The following is an 18680-nucleotide window of genomic DNA, read 5'->3' on the forward strand; positions in this document are numbered from 1 at the left end:
CACAGTGCAAGAAATCTCACATTTCTTATCTGTCACAATATATACCACAACTTGTTCACATCTTATTTTCTTCTTCTTCATACACTTCTATTTCCCCAGACTAACTGAAACCTGACTTCTTCCTAAAGATATCACATCTATGATCTTGAGACATCTCATCATCACCTTCTGTATTAGCTATTACTTCTCTCATGCCTCTACTTTGCAGTAGGAGAAAGTTCTGCAAACTCTTTGTTCTATATTTTCAATTTCACATCCTTGTTTTTCAGCTAGGGAGTTCCAAACCTGAATAATAATTTCCACTTTCAAGATCTTTAGCTTTGAAATTTTCCCCTTTGACCACTTCTCAATTTCCTTCACTTGTCTTCTATGAAACTGTTTTCTTCCCATTCTTTTTTAGATGGCTAAGAGATCTTTCTAGATCTCTAATACAAAGAAAAATGCTAAGTATAGTGTCTCTTGAGGATCTGTTCTGAGTTTCCTTTTCTTCTTTCTCTACATTTTTCCTTTAGAGATTCTATTTCCATGACAGCAATTATCATCTTAATGCAGAGCAGATAACCTCCAAATCAACCAAAGCAGCTCTAATCTTTTTCCAGGGCCAGGTATGCAATCCCAAAGGTTTGCTGAACCCTCGACAGCTAGATGGCATAATGGATAGAATATATTGGACTTGAAGTCAAGAAAGTTTTAGTTCAAATCCTATGTCAGACATTTATCATCTATGTGACCTTGGAAAGTCATTTAACTTATTCAGCCTTAGGTTCCTCATCTGTAAAATGAGGATAACAACAGTATTTACTTTATAGGGTTGGGATAACCAAATGAGATAATAATAATAATTTATTTATATATTTATATATATATATATATATATATATATATATATGTAAAGCACTTTGTGAACTACAACATACCATATAAAAGTTAGCTATTATTATTATTATTATAGTTATCTTTACCTAGTTGACATATTGAAATTTTAACTCTACCAGGATTGAGCTCATCATTTTTCTTTCTCTAAAATGTACTCTCCTCACTTTCTTGCTTATGTTTTAAAAACAGGAAATATAGTAATCATTAACAAAAATAAAGAATAAAGCAATAAATTCAAAATGATTTGTCTATGCAGACACATACTATAAGGATTTGTAGTTTTGTCAGCAAGCATCATTTTTTAAAAACTTGTTTAATAGTCTTTTTGTGTGAATGTGTCTCAAAATGAATCACTGTTTGGCCTTTGATCATTCCTACATTTAGTTAGGATGTTTCTTGAACAACACTGGTTAATGATAAATCATTTCCAGTTTGGTAGATTCTAGCAGAACTAGCATTACCCCAGCATAGGCTGTCAGAACTTAAGGTTTCCTCCATAACTTGATGAAGAATCAAAAAAAGGATTTAATGAAAGATGTTATATACTAATATAATTACATTGATTATCCCAATATATATTACTATTATATATATATGCAACTTTAACACTGATACCCTCACATAAAGGATAGAGATTTCACCTAAGGCTAAATAGATATAGATTCAAATCAAGAAGTATATGCTTCTGACACATTATTGGCTGAGTGACCCTAGGTAGCCATGTCATTTAATTTCTTAGTGAGCTCAGGCAATTCCCTAAGATTATAAATGGTAGAACAGTTGAAGATTTATATTGGCAGAGGGAGTTTCCCAGGTAGGAGTTACTTTTTGAAAGTATAGGCTTTAGCCAAAGGGAAAAAAACCCAACAAAACAACATTTTATTTATCAAAAGAACATCAACTATAAGAAATTTCTCTTCCATTTGGACTCTGTATTTGATATTCTCCATAATAGCAGGGATTACCTTTCATGAACATTCATTTCCCTGTTTTATGCTTAGTTGATAATGATAATCAGAGGATCACAATCAAAAATTTTGTGATTGTTTACCAAGTATTATGCATGACCTTAGTATTTGTGTATTAAGAAGTTTCTTTTTGTGATTGGCATTGTATTAATTATAGCAAATCCCAGAATACTTAAAAACTTTGTGAGGTCCAGAAGTCAAGAGATGGACTTAATAATTTATGCAATAACAACTAAATAGATGAAATATATATAGTTCATATTATGACATGATTTTATTAACAGCTCATTGTTTTAGTCTATTACTATACATGAACAAGCGTTATAAATGCACAGAGAGTTGGTTCTAGCCTGAAGAGATAAGGCTCTGGTGTTTTGAAAACTGAATAGTATTTTCAATGATCCCAAGCTCCCCTCCCCCAATACAAAATCCCTTTTTTAAATTTTATTCTTCCAGGAATGCTATATGGCTGTGCCACAATATAATAAGCAGTTAGAAGTACCCTATATGAGAGGCAGTATGCTGAACAGTGGAGTGAATGAGGGAAAATCAAAGTTGCCCCATCCCTCAAGGAGCCCAGATTTTACATGAAAGGCATCTTTAAAAAATGCACTCCAGTAAAGAAATAGAGCAAAGGAAACATACACAGTGGGCTTTATCATGTTACCAGTGATGACTTACCCACAAGAATTGACATAATTTAATTTATACGTTAACATATGTAACATATATTGGTCATCCTGCCATCTAGGGGAGGGGGTGGGGGGAAGGAGGGGAAAAATTGGAACAAAAGGTTTGGCAATTGTCAATGCTGTAAAATTACCCATGCATATGACTTGAAAATAAAAAGCTATTTAAAAAAAAAGAATTGACAATACTTTGAAAATATAGGGTAGCAAAAGTTGGGACAGTTATAAAGGAAGATTGAGAAATAATGCAGAGATAGTCCAATACCACCACCATTAATACAACTACTGCTGTTGTTCCTATTACTACTACTACTACTAACTAGCATTTATATCATGCTTTATGTAGTGGTTTTTCTTGGAGGCAGCCTTAAATAATTACTCCAAAATCGCAGCCAGCTGGTAAAAATGCAAGCGTTTATTTCTCCTTACAAATTAGCCTGGTTAGTTGAGGCCTATCTCTCTGCCTGGCTCCAAGAGATCTTACAGCTTTGTCCTTGGCTTCTGCCTCTGCTTTCTTCAGCTTCCAGCCAGCTCTGACTCGTGGCTTCTCAATCTCCAACTGAGGCGAGTAGGCTTCTATATCTCCCAGAGTGCTCTGTCTCCAACCCCAGTTGAAGTTTCCCAGAACTCTCTTGAGTTGCTCACTGGAACTACATTTATGCTACTTCTCTGAGAGTGGGGTTGTGGGATATCTCCCAGCATGCTCTCTGAAATCTCCCAAACATGTGAACTCCATTGAGTTCTTAGATACTTATGAGCTCTCTAAAGGTGTGAACACAAGCATTGTTCAATCAGTTCCACTTAGTACTTTGTTTCAAGTTTTGGCCCAAAATATCTTCTAAGATCAAATCAACTTCAATGGCTTAACACTTTGTAAAGATTCCAACAGCTTTAAGGTTTGCAACTTGCTTGATAAACATTATCTAATTTGATCCTCACAAGAATTACATCAGGTGCTGTTATTCCCATTTTACCAATGAGGAAACTGAGGTGTCTGAAGTCAGATTTGAACTTGGGTTTTCTTGACTCCAGGCCCAATGCTCTGTTCAGGAAGTCCTTAGTTAAATGTTGCAACTTCAGAATTTTAAAAGGCTTGGAGCATGGTCTCTTAGGACATGGAATACATCTCTTTGCCAGTTTTATGAGAGGACATAGAAATTTCATAGGAAGAGAAGGCATGGAAAATTATAATCTCATTGAAGGAAGTAGCCATATCAATGAGATGATGAATCTGTTGACATTCATTAAATAAAGATATATAGAAATATATGGATGAAAGAGAGGAAAGGAAGACAGAGAAATGTAATTTTTTTGATTCTTTATGTAGATATTATACTAAATGACCTCTGAGGTTCCTGTCATCATTGAGAATCTTTAATGACCCTATTTTTCTTGGTGGTACCATCTTTCTTCAAGACTTGAATCTTTTTAATCTTTCTTGACTTCTTTCTTTACTTCCCTCACTTTCTCCATAGTCAATCAATTTTTAAGTCCTATTGATTCTATTTATAAAAATTTTTATAAACCAGCAAGAATTCATTTGAGGTTCATGACCTTGTTACCTCTAGCCTGGACTACAATAAGTCTCTTAATAGTTCTTTCTAGCTCTAATACATCCCTCATACCATTGACTGGAATTGAAGGCTTTTTGTGTTATGATTCTAACCAACCTCACTAATATTATTTTATATTATATCCTTTTCACATATTATTTGCTCCAGCCCAACCAATCTGCCTGTTGCTTCTTTGTTTCTGTTACGTCTCAAATCTTGAACAAAACCTTCCTCTCCCTTATTAGAAGGTTTCTCATTTGTTAACACCATATCGAGTACCATTATTTCTATGAAGTACTTCGATAATTATGGGTGGCTAGATGGCAGAGTATTTAGACTGCTGGACTAGAATCAAGCAGACTCATTCTCGAGTTCAAATCTGACCTTAGTTATATGACCCTGTTTGCCTCAATTTCTTCATCTCAACCTGAGAGTTTGTACCTCAAGCAGGTCTTCTATCCTTCTATAATTAGCCTGGTCTTAAAACTCCAACTCATGCCTTGACCATCAAGTAGATCCATTTCTGCTACAACATGTACACCTTTCCATACATGCTTTCCATCTCTTTCTCAGGGAAACTTAATCAAACCAGCATTTGTTACCTGTGAAAGACATGGCAATCTATTACTCTATTGTTCCACTCAATAATCTTGAGCTTCTGACTTGGAGACTGGCTAAATCAGTTAACTTCTCTTCTCTAGCTACCACTCCCTGCTCCTTGCTCTATGACCCATCTCTCTTTTCTTCCTCTGACTCTTTCCTACCTTCCATTGTGCTCTCTGGAATCCTTATCCATCTGCTTATAAAATCTTCTTCCTAGTGTACCTAAATCATTCTCCAATAAAATTACCTCATCTACATGTATTTTGTATACTTAAATATTTTCAAACTCCCTCTCAAAAAGAATGTCACTTTCTTGGTAGTCATTGCTGTTTTTGTTTGTCTTTGTAACCATATGACTTAGCACACTCCCTGGTAGGGTATTTAAATGCTTATTGAATTGAATTTCTAATCTATAGTTAACAAGGATTGCATCTTGGATTTCTCAGAACACTCTTTTGATTGCTAAAGTGCCCTTGTAATTTTCATACTTGTATTACAGTTAATTGTATACTTGTTTCATTTCCCTGTACATTGTTTGAGGGCAGAGTTTATACTGTATTTCATTTTTGAATCCCCAATGTCTACCAAAGTGCCTCAAGCTTAATAGCTCTTTGCTATTTATTTTGTTTATCAAACAAGTCCTGTTGATAAATTTGAACTGTGAGTTTATATTTTCTACTAGTATAGAATATCAGTATCACATCTCACCATTTACATTTTGTAGTTGAAGAATTACAGGATGGGGTAGATATATTGGTCTGCCCAAGGTCACACAACAACATCATATGGGATTAGAAATCCTTCTCATTTATAAAACACAGTTTCTGCTAATAGGGAATGGATTTTATAAGTAAGCTCTTTCAGGGAGCAGGCTAAGAAAGCCAATTACTATGGAATTCCAGGAACCAGGTTTTTAGAACATAACCCACTATCAATCTGAGGTAATGAAGTGGGGGGAGGAAATGGAAGCCTAAATATGTGACATTCCCAAGCTTTTTTTCTGCCATCAGCTACTGTTTCTTTCCCTATCATACCATACATATAACAAATGATAAAACAAATTCATCTGCTCATCATCCTTGAATTTTTCTTTCTCTTTTCATTCTTTGGTAAAAAGTTATACATATTAGATTTACAGTTTCATATACAATAATCTTTTCTACTTCATAAGTTAAAAATAAAATAAAAGGAAAAGAGAAGTGACCAACTTAAGGATGGAAAGTTAGAGAGAAGACTAGTTAGAAAAAGATCCATCAACTGTGGAACCTGAAATACTTTTTAAATATATGGTTTTATGTATTCCCTAGTTACCCTCTCCTCCAAATTGTCTTAGTTTTGTTCTGGTTTTCATTCTAATGATTTCCTTCCTTCCTGATTTTTTTGTTTTTCCTTCTTTTTTTCAGTTTTTTTTTTTTTTTGCTTTGTTTTGTTTTAATTTGTTACTCTTTCCTCTTTAACTGAGAAGTTGCCTATACCTATTTCAAAGGATTTGCCCTGAGAAGGCCCTCTGAATCCCTCTTCTATTTTCTAAAGGAGTGCAGAATTCCTTTCACAGGGTTAATTTGTTGGTGAAGTTTATTCCTCAGGGATGCGGTCTTTGGACTGACATTGGTATTTCCTTGGCAGGGTATGAATTCACCTCTCAGCCAGGGTTATGTAGGGGGCCACATAGTTTCCTGGGAGGAGTAGAGGGTAGTCTTATAGTCTTACATTCTCCAAGTCTTCACTTTCCAAAAAATCCAATCTGAGTCCTTGTGAGTAGCCATTTTCTAGCTCTCTTAAGTTCCTTCCTTCTGTCTTTGATCTCCTTTTCAAAGGCCAAGTTCAAGGGTGTAGTCTGGCCTTGAAGTTCACATGAAGTGGTTACAAATCAATCCCTCTCAGGAGAGACATACCAGGAGTCTCCTGGGTATCCTTTACTTTGGTGTTCCATCATCCCATCTTAATGAAGGGAATCTAGGTCTTTTCTCCTTCTCCCCTTTCTTTGTCTTCTCCCTTTCCCCCATTTAGGGTAAAATCAATTCCAGATGCAACAGGAAACAATAGGGAATAGGTGAAAGGGATAATAGAAATTATTTGTGAATAACTCAGGGTTTAATTTGTTCTCTAACAACAGTCCTTTAACACCCTCTCTTTATTGCAGCTGGGAAGCATTGGAGTTTTGTGACTCATCAAAGGAGTCCTGGGCTCCTCAGAGCCAGCTGCCATGACAATCAAATAAACTAAGAGGATCCTAAGGCTAAATGAGAAGGCTAAAGCAAAGCAAGTGCTTCTTCCTAACCAGCAGGAACATAATGGAAAATACTTCTGTTTTTCCTATAAAAATGGTTCCTGAGGTCACATATTTTGATGAGGTTGAGAAGAGGAAGGATAACTTGCTTCTATTTTACAAAAAAACCTTGACAGAAGAATCACATAAATTAATCAGCAAACCCCATCCCCACTGGTTAAATGTTTACTGTGCATAGTCAAAGCTACAGTTTTTCCAGTAGCAATGTATGGCTATAGGACTAGATGGAAAGTTGATTATTGCAGAATCACTGCTTTTAAGTTGGGGAGCTATGGAAGACTTTTGAGAATCCCTTGGTAAGCCATGTGATCAAATCAGTCAATACTTAAAGAAATTAATTCAGGCTAGTCACTGGAAGGTCAAATACTGAAGCTGAAGTTTAAATACTTTGGACATATAATGAAAAGATAGGATTCGCTGGACCCTATGTTGAGGAAGATCAAAAGCAAAAGCAAAAGGAGATGAGATGGCTAGATATGTCATGGAAGAAATGAAAACAAGCTTGGATAGAATTTGGGAGATAGTGAAGGATAGAAGGTCCTAGTGTGTTATGGTTCATGACCCAGTTGAACAAAAACACAATGTTCCCAGTGCTGTGTGAAGCACTAGTATGTATAAGTTCCCTGCTCACAAGGAGCTTACATGCCAGGACATTTGCCCATTCTGATGAAGAGTGACCTGGAAGTCAGTGAACCTCAGTTGGAGATTTGGCTGTTATCTAATTTAACTCTGTGACTTTGGGCAAAGTATTTTATCTCTGGGACTTAGCATTGTGGGCTGTAAAGTAAGGGTGTTGGATTAAATGAGCATTCAAATCCTTTTCATTTCTATGCTCTATAAATCTTTGAGCCTTCACAGAGATACTTGTATGTTTTTAGTCAATATTTCTTCAATGGAACAATGACTTTTAAAAATTGAATATATATATTCACACCACAAACACAAATAAAAATCCTTCCATACCTTCTCATTTTATGTTTCTTAGTCAGGCTTTTCTGTAACTCCCTTCACAGAGGCTCAATCTACCCAGCATGATGGAGACTTTCTTGAAATTTTTATTATTTTAGCAGTACCACTCTTCCATTTAGTCTATGAATCTGTAATCTCTCATCACCTTTATGATTGTCTTATCTTCTTTTCCATTCAGACATATTCTTGATACTATCTTTCAAATCCCTTCTCATGTAGCATTTTTCATCTTCTAATACAATAAATGAAACTCTATTAAAGTAACTAGGACTATCCATTGGACATAAATGAATTCTGAGACCTTGTGGGGTTTTTTTTTTTGGTTTTTTTTTGCACACTGTGTCTCTCCACACCAACTAGAAGTCCTTGAAGAAGGAGGGCTCAGCAATGGAAAGACAGGAACAATACATGAGTATTTCTCATGATGGATCTTCATCTAATTTCCTTTATATTCCTTGTGAATGGATACAGCCAGAAATGGAGGCTGCAGATGAAGGTCTAGGAAAATCGAGCTATACTAATCCCCCTCCAGATCCTGGAATGATAGTAAAAGCTAGTCTGAAATCTGCCTTCAGAGATCAAAGGTTCTGTGAAGTAGCAGAAGCTACTAACAAGATTAGCTCTTTTTCAGAATCATTTCTGAATAAGGATGAGCAATTTTTCTCTGTCTGAGGGAAAGTGGAAACTAGTTAAGTTCCTGTTCAGTTACTCTGGCTGAAGACTCATGAGAAGAACTAGAAACAAAATAGGTACCTTTAAGTGGGAAATGACTAAACAAACTGTGGGTACATGAATATAATGTAAACTCACATTGTAAGAAGTGATGAGTATGAAGAATACAGAAAGACAAAGGAAGATTTATGTGAAATATACAAAGTTAAACAATTAGAACCAGGAAGACAATACCCAATTATTATAACTTATCTTACAAATGAAGAAACTGGGGCAAACAGGAATAATATATTTGTCCCCAGTCACAGAGCTGGTAAATGTCTGAAGTCAGATTTGAACTCAAGACCTCCAGTCCCATCACTCTATCTACTCTGCCACCTAAACACATATATCTAAGCACACAATACATATGTCCTTGTATATACATACAAACTGCCTATTATTGCCCACATACAAACACCCACAATCATACATACAATGTCTAGAAAGTACCTCTTGTATCTGCAGGTGACCATCTTCAGAGATGCCATAGGCAGCCAAGAAACGTTTTTTCACCTCTTGAAGTTTCTCCTCTGCTACAGCTTCCTGCATCAAGTCAAACAAAGCTACATGTTAAAAAAAATAATTGAAATCTCAGTGCAAGGAAGTGACTTGCTCCAAGTCACATTGTCAATAAGTAGCAGATCCAGAATTTGGATCCAGGATCTCTGACTCCAAAACCAAATGCTCTTCTCATTAGTCCAAATTTTGAGTATATGAGTTGATGCTACAAGTGACCTACATACAAGTGAGGACTATGTACAATTAACTTTTCATTGTTAGTTTCAACATATGTTGGATAATTCCAACCAATGGTTAATTAGAAAATAACAGTAATAATAAGTATTAGAATATTTATATGAATTATTAGAATATTAAGACAAATTATATGTAGTTTTGTGAATTATAAAACATTTCCATATACATCACTTCATTTGATTCCAAAGAATAATAATCCTTTGGAATAACAATTGTTATTGGTATTTTTAGAGAACAGGATTTGTCATAACTTTTAATTTCCTTAGCATCTAAGATAGCATTTTATACACAATAGGTGCTTCATAAATATTTATTGAATAAGGAAAATCCATTATTCAGTTACATGTTCTCACTTTTACTATTTCTATTATCCCTCTGCCCTTCTACTTGTGAATAAGGTAGGTGGAGGAAGGGTAGCCTCAACAAGCTGACAAAACATCATGTGACTATTGTTATGAAGGGAAACTAGTTATATATTGCTTAGAAAAGGTACACATTTCTACCTGTGTAATTTGGCACAAGTAGCTTATCCTCTGTTTGCCTTAACATACTGGAGAACAAAAGGGCAAACCAGTCCAGTATCTTTGCCAAGGAAATCTCTTGGACATTTTTGACATGCTCTGGTCCATGGGTCACGAAGAGTCAGATATGATTGAAGAAATATTTAAGCAAAATAAATCTGCTTTAGTTTTATTCTGGTATTTGAAATCCTCACCAACTAGATTCAAGTCCATTCTCCCAGGCTGATCACATATCATTCCTGTTCACTTCCTTTACATCCCAGCCAACCTTACCTATCTGATATATTCCATCTCTTATCTCTGTGTTGTTTCCAGTGCCTGGAATTTTTCCTCTCTTTACCTCCAACTTTTGGAGCCTCATGCTAGGTGCTCCATGCTAATGAGACTTTTCCTGATTTTCTACCTGTTAGTAGCCTCTCCCTTATATTCATTTTATATATTTCTGTTCAGATTTTAGAAGCTGACTTGTAATATATAATTCTACTATAATGAATACCAGGCAATGTTAAATTATTCCTAAGTTTTGGTTATCTGGTCTAGGAAGTTAGATGGTATAATTGATGAAGTATTGGAATCAGACTCAGGAAGACCTGAGTTCAAATTCTATCCCAGAAATTGCTTGTCATTAAATTTCCTTTAGCCTCAAGTTCCTCATTTGTAAATGGGGACAAAATAACATCTACTTCACAGGGTTTTTGTCAAGATCAAATGAGATAATATATGTAAAGTACTTGCAAATCTTGAAGCACTAGCATTATTATCTGTTATACTACTAAAATTTTTTAACAAGAACCAAATAGTCTGCTAATTACTAATTTATAATATCATTTCAGATCTACTAAGCTAATTATTCTTCATTTCTATTTTTTTATGATTTTCCTTTGAAATCTTTGAACTTTGGTTTCACCAAATGAACTTTCTTGTTATTTTACCCAGGTCTATAAAATTGTCCTTGGTAGTTTGATTGGCAAACCACTAAATATGTAAAATAAGTATTTTAATTTTTATTATATTGATATAACCCAATGATGAATAATGAAAAATTTTCTAATTGTTTAAGTCTTCTTTCTGTAAAAAATATATCAAAATATTCATATAAATCCTAAGTATATCTTGGCAGGTCAACTCTCAGATTTTTTTCATGTTTTGTAGTTACATTGAATAAAATTTATTTATCTCCTTTTGTGGATTTGTTACAATCTGCCACTTTTATTGGAGTTAATTTCTTTTGACTAATTTTTGCATTGATTTTCTACGATTTCCCTAAAGAAACATTGTTATCAGTTACAAATGATGATAATTCTGTCTTATCTTTTGCCTATGCTTAAGGCTTAAGATTAAAATCACAAATGACAAAAATACTAAAATTATTTTTAAAAAACTAGAGAAGGAAGTTATCATTAAATATACTTTTGAAAAGTACTTACAATCGAAGCATCATGCTCTCTGGTGCTTTTTAATATTTAACTTTCTGTTCAGTCATATAGATAAACCCATTTCCACCTGCCATCCCTGAATGTCATCATGATAGGTGAAAAGAGGAAGAGCTAGACAACCAGAAATGGCTCCCTATAGGGAAGCAGGGATGTTCAAGGAAGGACCCAGCAGGGCAGCACTGAGAGGTTTGTCAACATGAGGATCTCTCTGTCTAATACATCAACTAGCAAGTCCTGTTTGCTGAAAAGGTAAAGTTTCCTTTTAAGACTGTCCAGACCATCTACATTTATAATAGAAATGGTCATGGATCATCCAGCTGCTAGAGACTTTAGAATATTTAATTGTAATCTTTTTCACAATATTAATTCTAATATTAGATAATAAAAATATTTTGAATATCTACCTGGACTATACACAGGGGAACAAAAGTATGCTACCTTTGCCTTCCTTCCTTTCTATCCCACATAGATTATAGCTGGGTTTTTTTTTTCTGGTTCTATATAGGTGTCTTGCTGAGGCAACATGACAGAATAGATGGAGAGTTAGCCTCAAAGCCAGAGAGGTCTGAATTCAAGCTCCTACTTTTTAACACATACTAAATCATAACATCTTAGTGCTCCAAGTAACTCTCTTAGGGCTTTTTAAACCTAGGTGGTGTCTGTGAGAATAAAAAATTTTTTTTAAAAATCATATTACAATTATTGGCTTATTTTTAATCATATGTATTTTATTTTAAGCATTTAAACGAGGAAAAGAAGGAAAAGGGAATAAGCATAAGTAGAGTACCTACTATGTGCTTTACAATATGTAATAATACTTTACTAATGCTTTACAAATGTTCTCTCATCTGATTTTCAGAACAACCTTGCAAGGCAGGAGCTGTTATTTCTCTCCATTTTACAGTTGAGAAAACTGACAAATTTTAAATTATTATTCTGAAAAGAGATTCCTATGCTTCACCAGATTGCCAAAAAGGTTCAGGAGGTAAAAACTGTTAAGAACCCTTTTGGTCTAAAACTGTAAGTTACTGAGGTGCCGGCTGGGATTGGTAGAAGAAGTTGTTTATCAAGAGCTCACCAAATGACCCCAGTTCTTTCCCTGTCTTCATACATGTCGTGGCTATAAAATCCTCTTTAGAAGAAAGTGAATAAAGTAATGATTGACTCTGAGACCATTTGTATTCAAAGGCCACCTCTCAAATGGTTGCTGGGGAGCATTAATCTTCTGCAATGGATTTCACTTTTATCAATAAGAGTCTTGTTTGACATTGTTTTCCTTAGTGTATTCACCATTGCATGGAATCAGTTCACCACTGAGACATGATAAACAAAAAAGCAAGAGAATTCAAGTTTATGAGATACTTTGGCATCCTTGACTCTAATCCTATTTTAAATTCTCCATCATTCTTATTTCTTGGACTCACATTAATTTATCAGTACCTGAAGGTTTAGCTCAGCTGATAACAAGAGTTTAGGCTCAAATTTCAGATTTCTTACTCCAGCTTCTTACCTGCCTGCATAGTAGGGATACATGTCTAATGTTGTAATCCCCTAAGTGCCTATACAACACCAGACAAGTTACTTGTTTAGCATACTTGTTAATTGTTTAAGGGAAGATATTTAGGCAGATTATTTAATAATTTAGGCATAGCTATCCCCCATGGGATACACATTACTCAGAAAAATCAGCAATGTCCTGCAACCTGAGCATATTTTGAAAGACTCCATCTAGGAAATAAGATGTTCAAAGTTCATGGCATCCATTTGAGGAAGGCATCAGGCTCTAGAGAGACAATGTCCCTTTAATTTCAGACTCTGCCTAAGATACATTCAATAAACATTTATTAAATATTTAGTTTATGCAAAACACTATAATAAATGCTAAGGGGAACCTAGAGTTTAGAGAAAATAAGGTCTTTGCCATCCTGGACCTTATGGTTTTGAGGAAAGGGATGAAATATTATATATATATATATATATATATATATATATATATATATATATATATTATACACACACACAGAGATAACTTTAATATAAGAAATACATGATAGGCTTCCAAAAGAGTTAGAAACAAAGTGGTATGTGAAGTCCAAAGGGAATGTCACTGATGACTGGAGTGAGGGAAGATTCCATAGAGGAAATGGTAATTTAATTAATATTTTTAATTTTAATTTTAAAAATATTTTATTTTCCTCCAATTATATATTAAAACAATTTTTGACATTTGGGTTTTTTTTCCCAAAGTTTTGAGTTTCATATTCTTTCTTTCTCCTTACCTCCCTTCCCCTCCCTAAAATCATAAGAAATTGGATCAGGTTATACACATGCAATTATGTTAATTTAGTTAATCTTAAAAGAGAGAGTGATAAGAATTCAGCAAGTAAACTGGTCGATTCTTTTTTCTTTATTGTTTATTCTTTTGTCGGCAGGTTAACGTGGGATACAAGAATAATGAGGAGAGATATAAATAAATAGTCCTAGAAAGTAAGGAAGAAAAGAAAAGAGATGAAGAAAAAAGAGAGGGGGGGAAAGAGAAAAAAAAAATGAGCAGAAGAGGCAGCATGGAAGAGGCAGCATCAAACACATTTGAAGAAAGAGGAGAAATACTTTCCTTGATTGGGAGATAATTAATGCTGTACCCTGGTGCTTATGAACAAAAAAGGCTATCAGGAACTAAAGGAATAACTTGGGAAAGAAGGAGACAAAGAGCCAAGAAAAGATATTATTATCCTCCTTTTGTAATAGCTGCTGTTGCAAAGAAGCAACAATTTTACAGAAAGCAGGATCAGGTAAATATATACTCCTGGTCTTATAAGTCATTTCTTTACATATCTTATAGAATTAACCCTTTTAGAGATGATCAGATGCTACTAGAGACCAAAGTGGCAATCAGGTATTTGTAGGGATAAACAAGTAGGAGATCTTTTTATGGGCTGCTTTAAAACAACCTCTCAACTTAACCTTATTGATGGTGTAGGATGCTTACCATGAAAGCTGAGATTTTCTATATATATTTTTAAGAAAAATTTTAAAAATTATTTTTAGCATTTTTTTCTTTTTAAAATTTTTGTTCCAAATTCTCTCTCATGCTCTTTCCTGTCCCTCAATCACTGAGATGAACAAATAATATCAAATATACATGTGAAATCATGCAAAACATTTTTTCCAAATTTGCCAAAAAAGGGAAAAATAATGTGAGAAAATTATACTTCAACTTGAACTAAGAATTCATCCTGGAGTTTTCTTTTTAGACCTGGGCAATATTTTTTTAATCATGAATCCTTTGGAATCAACTTGGATTATTGTATGGATCAGAGTAAACAAGTCTTTAAAAGTTGATCATCTTTACAACATTGCTGTTATTGTGTACAATGATCTCTTGGTCCTTCTCATTTCTTACAGGTCTTGACATGAGTTGTTTTTTTTTTGTTTTTGTTTTTTTTTTTTTTTGAGCTACTTCCTTCATCATTCTTGTAGCACAATTGTGCTCCTTCACAGTCATGTGCTTCAATTTGTTCAGTCATTCCCCAACTTATAAGCATCCATTCAATTTCTAATTCTTTCCCATCACAAAAAGAGCAACTATAAATATTTTTGTACACATATGTTCTTTTCCTTTTCCTTTAATTTTTTTTTTTTTTTGAGGTAAGACTTAGTAGTGGCATTGTTGGATCAAATAGTATGCACAGCCCTTTAGACATAATTTTAAACTGTTCTCCAAAATGTTTGAACCAGTTCACAATCTCACCAAGAGTTTTATTATTAATTAATTCATTCATTCTAATCCTATTTTCCCTTATTCTCTCTAGCATGTTATTTTTAAGAGGTGTGAGGTGGCGTATCAGTATTTTTTAATTTGCATTTCTTTAATCAATACTGATTTAGGATATTTTAAAAATGATTATAGATTGCTTTGATCTCCTTTTCTGCAAACTATCTATTCATATCTTTTGACTACTTATCAAATGAGAACTAGCTCTTATTTTTATATTTGATGAGTTTCATGTGTCTTTATTGAAGAAACTTGCTGCAAAAAGTTCTGATATTGTTTTAGTGTCATACATTTTTAAGCAAAAATGTAGTTCCCCTGATTACATCTTTTAATTAGGCCTCCTTTTGCTTTTGAGATCTCTGAGGTGATTGTACCCCTGCATTTTTACTTTAGCTAAAGCACAATTAAATCTTCTTAAGCCCTTGATTTCAAATCTATGTGTATTCCAAGTGTGTCTCTTATTAACAACATATTGTTGAATTCTGTTTTCTAATCTGTTTTGCTACCTAATTCCATTATATGGATGAACTTATCCTGTTCTTCTTCAGAATTCTGACCACTGTGTATTTTCCTCCATCCTATTTTTATCTGTCTATCCTTCTGTGTGTGTCTGTGTCTGTGTGTGTTTCTCTCTGTGTCTCTCTGTCTCTATCTATCATCTATCTATCTATCTTGTTCCTCAGAAGTCTGTTTTGCTTCTGACCACTGCCTCCTTTAACCCAAATTTAAATTACCCCACTTCCCATATCCCCTTCCTCTTTTATTTCCCTATTGGATAAGTTTTTATACCCAACTGAGTGTGTAAAAATATTCTTCTCTCTTTGAATCATTTCCACTGAAAGAAAGGTTCAAACATAGTCTTCTACCACATCCCCATTTTTCCTTCCAATGTAAAAAGTTCTTTTTTTTGTGTATTTTTTAAATGCAAAAAAAATTTCCCCATTCTTACCTCTCCCTTCCTCACCCCTTTTTCTTCCTTCATTTTTGGGAAAATTATCCCAATATAATTGATTCACATGAATGAATCACTCATGCCCTCTATGTAGACTTCTTCTAACTGCCCTAATAATTATAAAGTTCTGAGGAGTTACATGTACATCTTCTCCTATAGGAATATAAACTTTATTGAGTTTCTTATGATTACACTTTCATGTTTACCTTTTTATGTTTCTCTTGAGACTTGTGTTTGAATGCCAACTTTTCTATTGAGCACTAGTCTTTTCATCAGGAATGCTGGAAACTCCTCTATTTTATTAAATATTTATTTTTACCACTGAGGGATTATGCTCAGTTTGCTGAGTAGATTATTTGTGGTAATCCTAGGTCCTTTGCCATCTAGAGTATCTATCGTATTAACAAGACCTCTACCCATTTAATGAAGAAGCTGCTAAATCTTGGGTGAACCTACTGTGGTACAATGATATTTGAATCATTTCTTTCTGGATGGTTGCAACATTTTCTCCTTGATCTGCAAGCTCTAAAATTTGGCTATAGTATTCTTGGGAGTTTTCATTTTGAGAGTTGATCAATGGATTCTTCAATACAGACTTTACACTTTGCATCTAAGATATCAATGCATTTTCTTTCATAATTTTTTGAAATATGATGTCTTAATGTAATGAAATATTATTATTCTATAAGAAATGACAAACAGGATGATTTCAGAAAAGCCTGGAAAAACTTACATGAACTGATGCTAAGAAAAGTGGGTAGAACCAAGAGAACAATTACACAGCAACAAGATTATATGATTGTATGATGGACTTGGCTCTTTTAAAAAATGAGGCCATTCAAGGCAATTCCAATAGACTTGTGATAGAAAGAGCCATCCATAATCAGAGAGAGAAATATAAAGACTGAATGTGGACCAAAGCATGATATCTTCACTTTTTTTGGTGTTGTTGTTTGTTTGTTTTTTCCTCTTTCTTGTGTTTTTTCCCTTTTTTGATCTGATTTTTCTTGTGCAACATGATGAATATGGAAATGCACATTTAATCTATTTATGGTGGATTGCTTACTGTCTAGGAAATGGAGAAGGGAGGAATAGAGAGAAAAATTTGGAACCCAAGGTTTTGCAGGGATGAATGTTGAAAACTATATTTGCATGTATTTGAAAAAATAAAAAGCTATTATTGAAAAAAGAAATATGATACCTAGGCTCTTTTTTTGATCATAGCTTTCAAGTAGTATACTAATTCTTGAATTATCTCTTTCCCATCTATTTTCCTGGCAATTATTTTTCTGATGAGATAGTTCAAATTCTCTTCTTTTTTATCCTTTAAACTTTTGGGGGTTTTATTGGGGAATTTTATTTCTCATGGAGTCATTAGTTTCTACTTCCATCACTTCTAATTTTTAAGCAATTATTTTTTTGGTGAGCTTTTGTACATTTTTTCTTTCATTTAGTCAATTTTGCTTTTTAAGGAGTTTTTTTCCCTCAGATAATTTTTGTGCCTCTTTTAAAATTCTTTTCATATTTTTTTACACCACTCACATTTCTTTTCCCAATATTTATTCTATCACTATTATTTCTTGCTTTATCTTTTCTAGAAATTCTTATTGGTCTTGGGTCCAATTAGCATTTTTCCTTGAGGCTTTGCTTGTAGCTGTTTTTACATTGTTCTATTCTTCTGAGTTTGTATCTTGCTGTTCCCTGCCACCATAGAAGTTTTTTAAAGGTCAAGATCTTTTTGTTATTATTGTGACTGTTACTCATTTTCCAATGTATTTTTTTGACTTTCAACTTTATATTAACCTGATTGGATTCTGATTACCTATGGGTGGAATGGCACTGTCCCAAGCTTCAGTCTTTTTTGTACTGCTGTTTTCAGAGCTAGTTCTGGAATCTGCAAATTTTTGGTTCCCCCTAAGGTGGTATGATCTAGAGAGAGGTGTGGTTCCTGCTCTTCTGGTCTGTACTCTGATCTTTGTCCAGGAAGGACCCCTGCTCTCCTGTAACTGCAAGGGCTAGTGCTTCTTTTGGTCCTTGAACTGTGACCAGGTCCCTCTACTCCTTTGCAGCCACAAGTGCTAGTGTTTCTTTTGGCCTTGGAAATGCAATCTGAGCCCCTGCTCCCTTGTGACTGACTACTCTCGTCCTGGAACCACAACACAGGCCTGAAAATGGGCAATAAAGTTACCAATCAGTGCCAGTGATTTGCCTATAATGTCTTTTTGACCAGTTGTCTGCCCCCTCCTCCTTACTGTCTTTAGGCTGAGAGCTCCTGAAACTATTGCTACTATTGCAATAGCCCTTTAAGGCCCACACCTGTTGCTGCTGTGTGTGCTCCAGGCCAGTACCTGCTCCAATGTTAAATCCTTTTCCTACTGACCTCCTACAGTGTCTTGGCTGAAAAAATATATCAGTCTGACCTTTGTTGCATTTGTTCGGTCATTTTCTTCATGACCCCACTTGGTTTTCCTGGCAAAGATACTAATTTCCTTCTCCAGCTCATTTTATGGATGAGAAAACAAGCTGAAATGATTTATCCAGGATCACACAGCTGGTAAGTATTTAAGATCAGATTTGA

At 34.4% G+C, this 18680-nt stretch overlaps 1 protein-coding gene across 1 annotated transcript in view; it reads right to left on the minus strand.

The window, feature by feature from the left end:
- SCGN (secretagogin, EF-hand calcium binding protein) overlaps nt 1-18680 on the minus strand; it is a 65740-nt gene that overhangs the window by 37997 nt on the left and 9063 nt on the right. The window contains exon 3 of the mRNA XM_023496306.2: nt 9113-9205. Within this exon, the coding sequence (XP_023352074.1) occupies nt 9113-9205 (93 nt within the window). The remainder of the gene's footprint in view (nt 1-9112; nt 9206-18680) is intronic.

The sequence above is a fragment of the Sarcophilus harrisii genome, chromosome 1, assembly GCF_902635505.1.
Source record: "Sarcophilus harrisii chromosome 1, mSarHar1.11, whole genome shotgun sequence".
Classification (NCBI taxonomy): domain Eukaryota; kingdom Metazoa; phylum Chordata; class Mammalia; order Dasyuromorphia; family Dasyuridae; genus Sarcophilus; species Sarcophilus harrisii.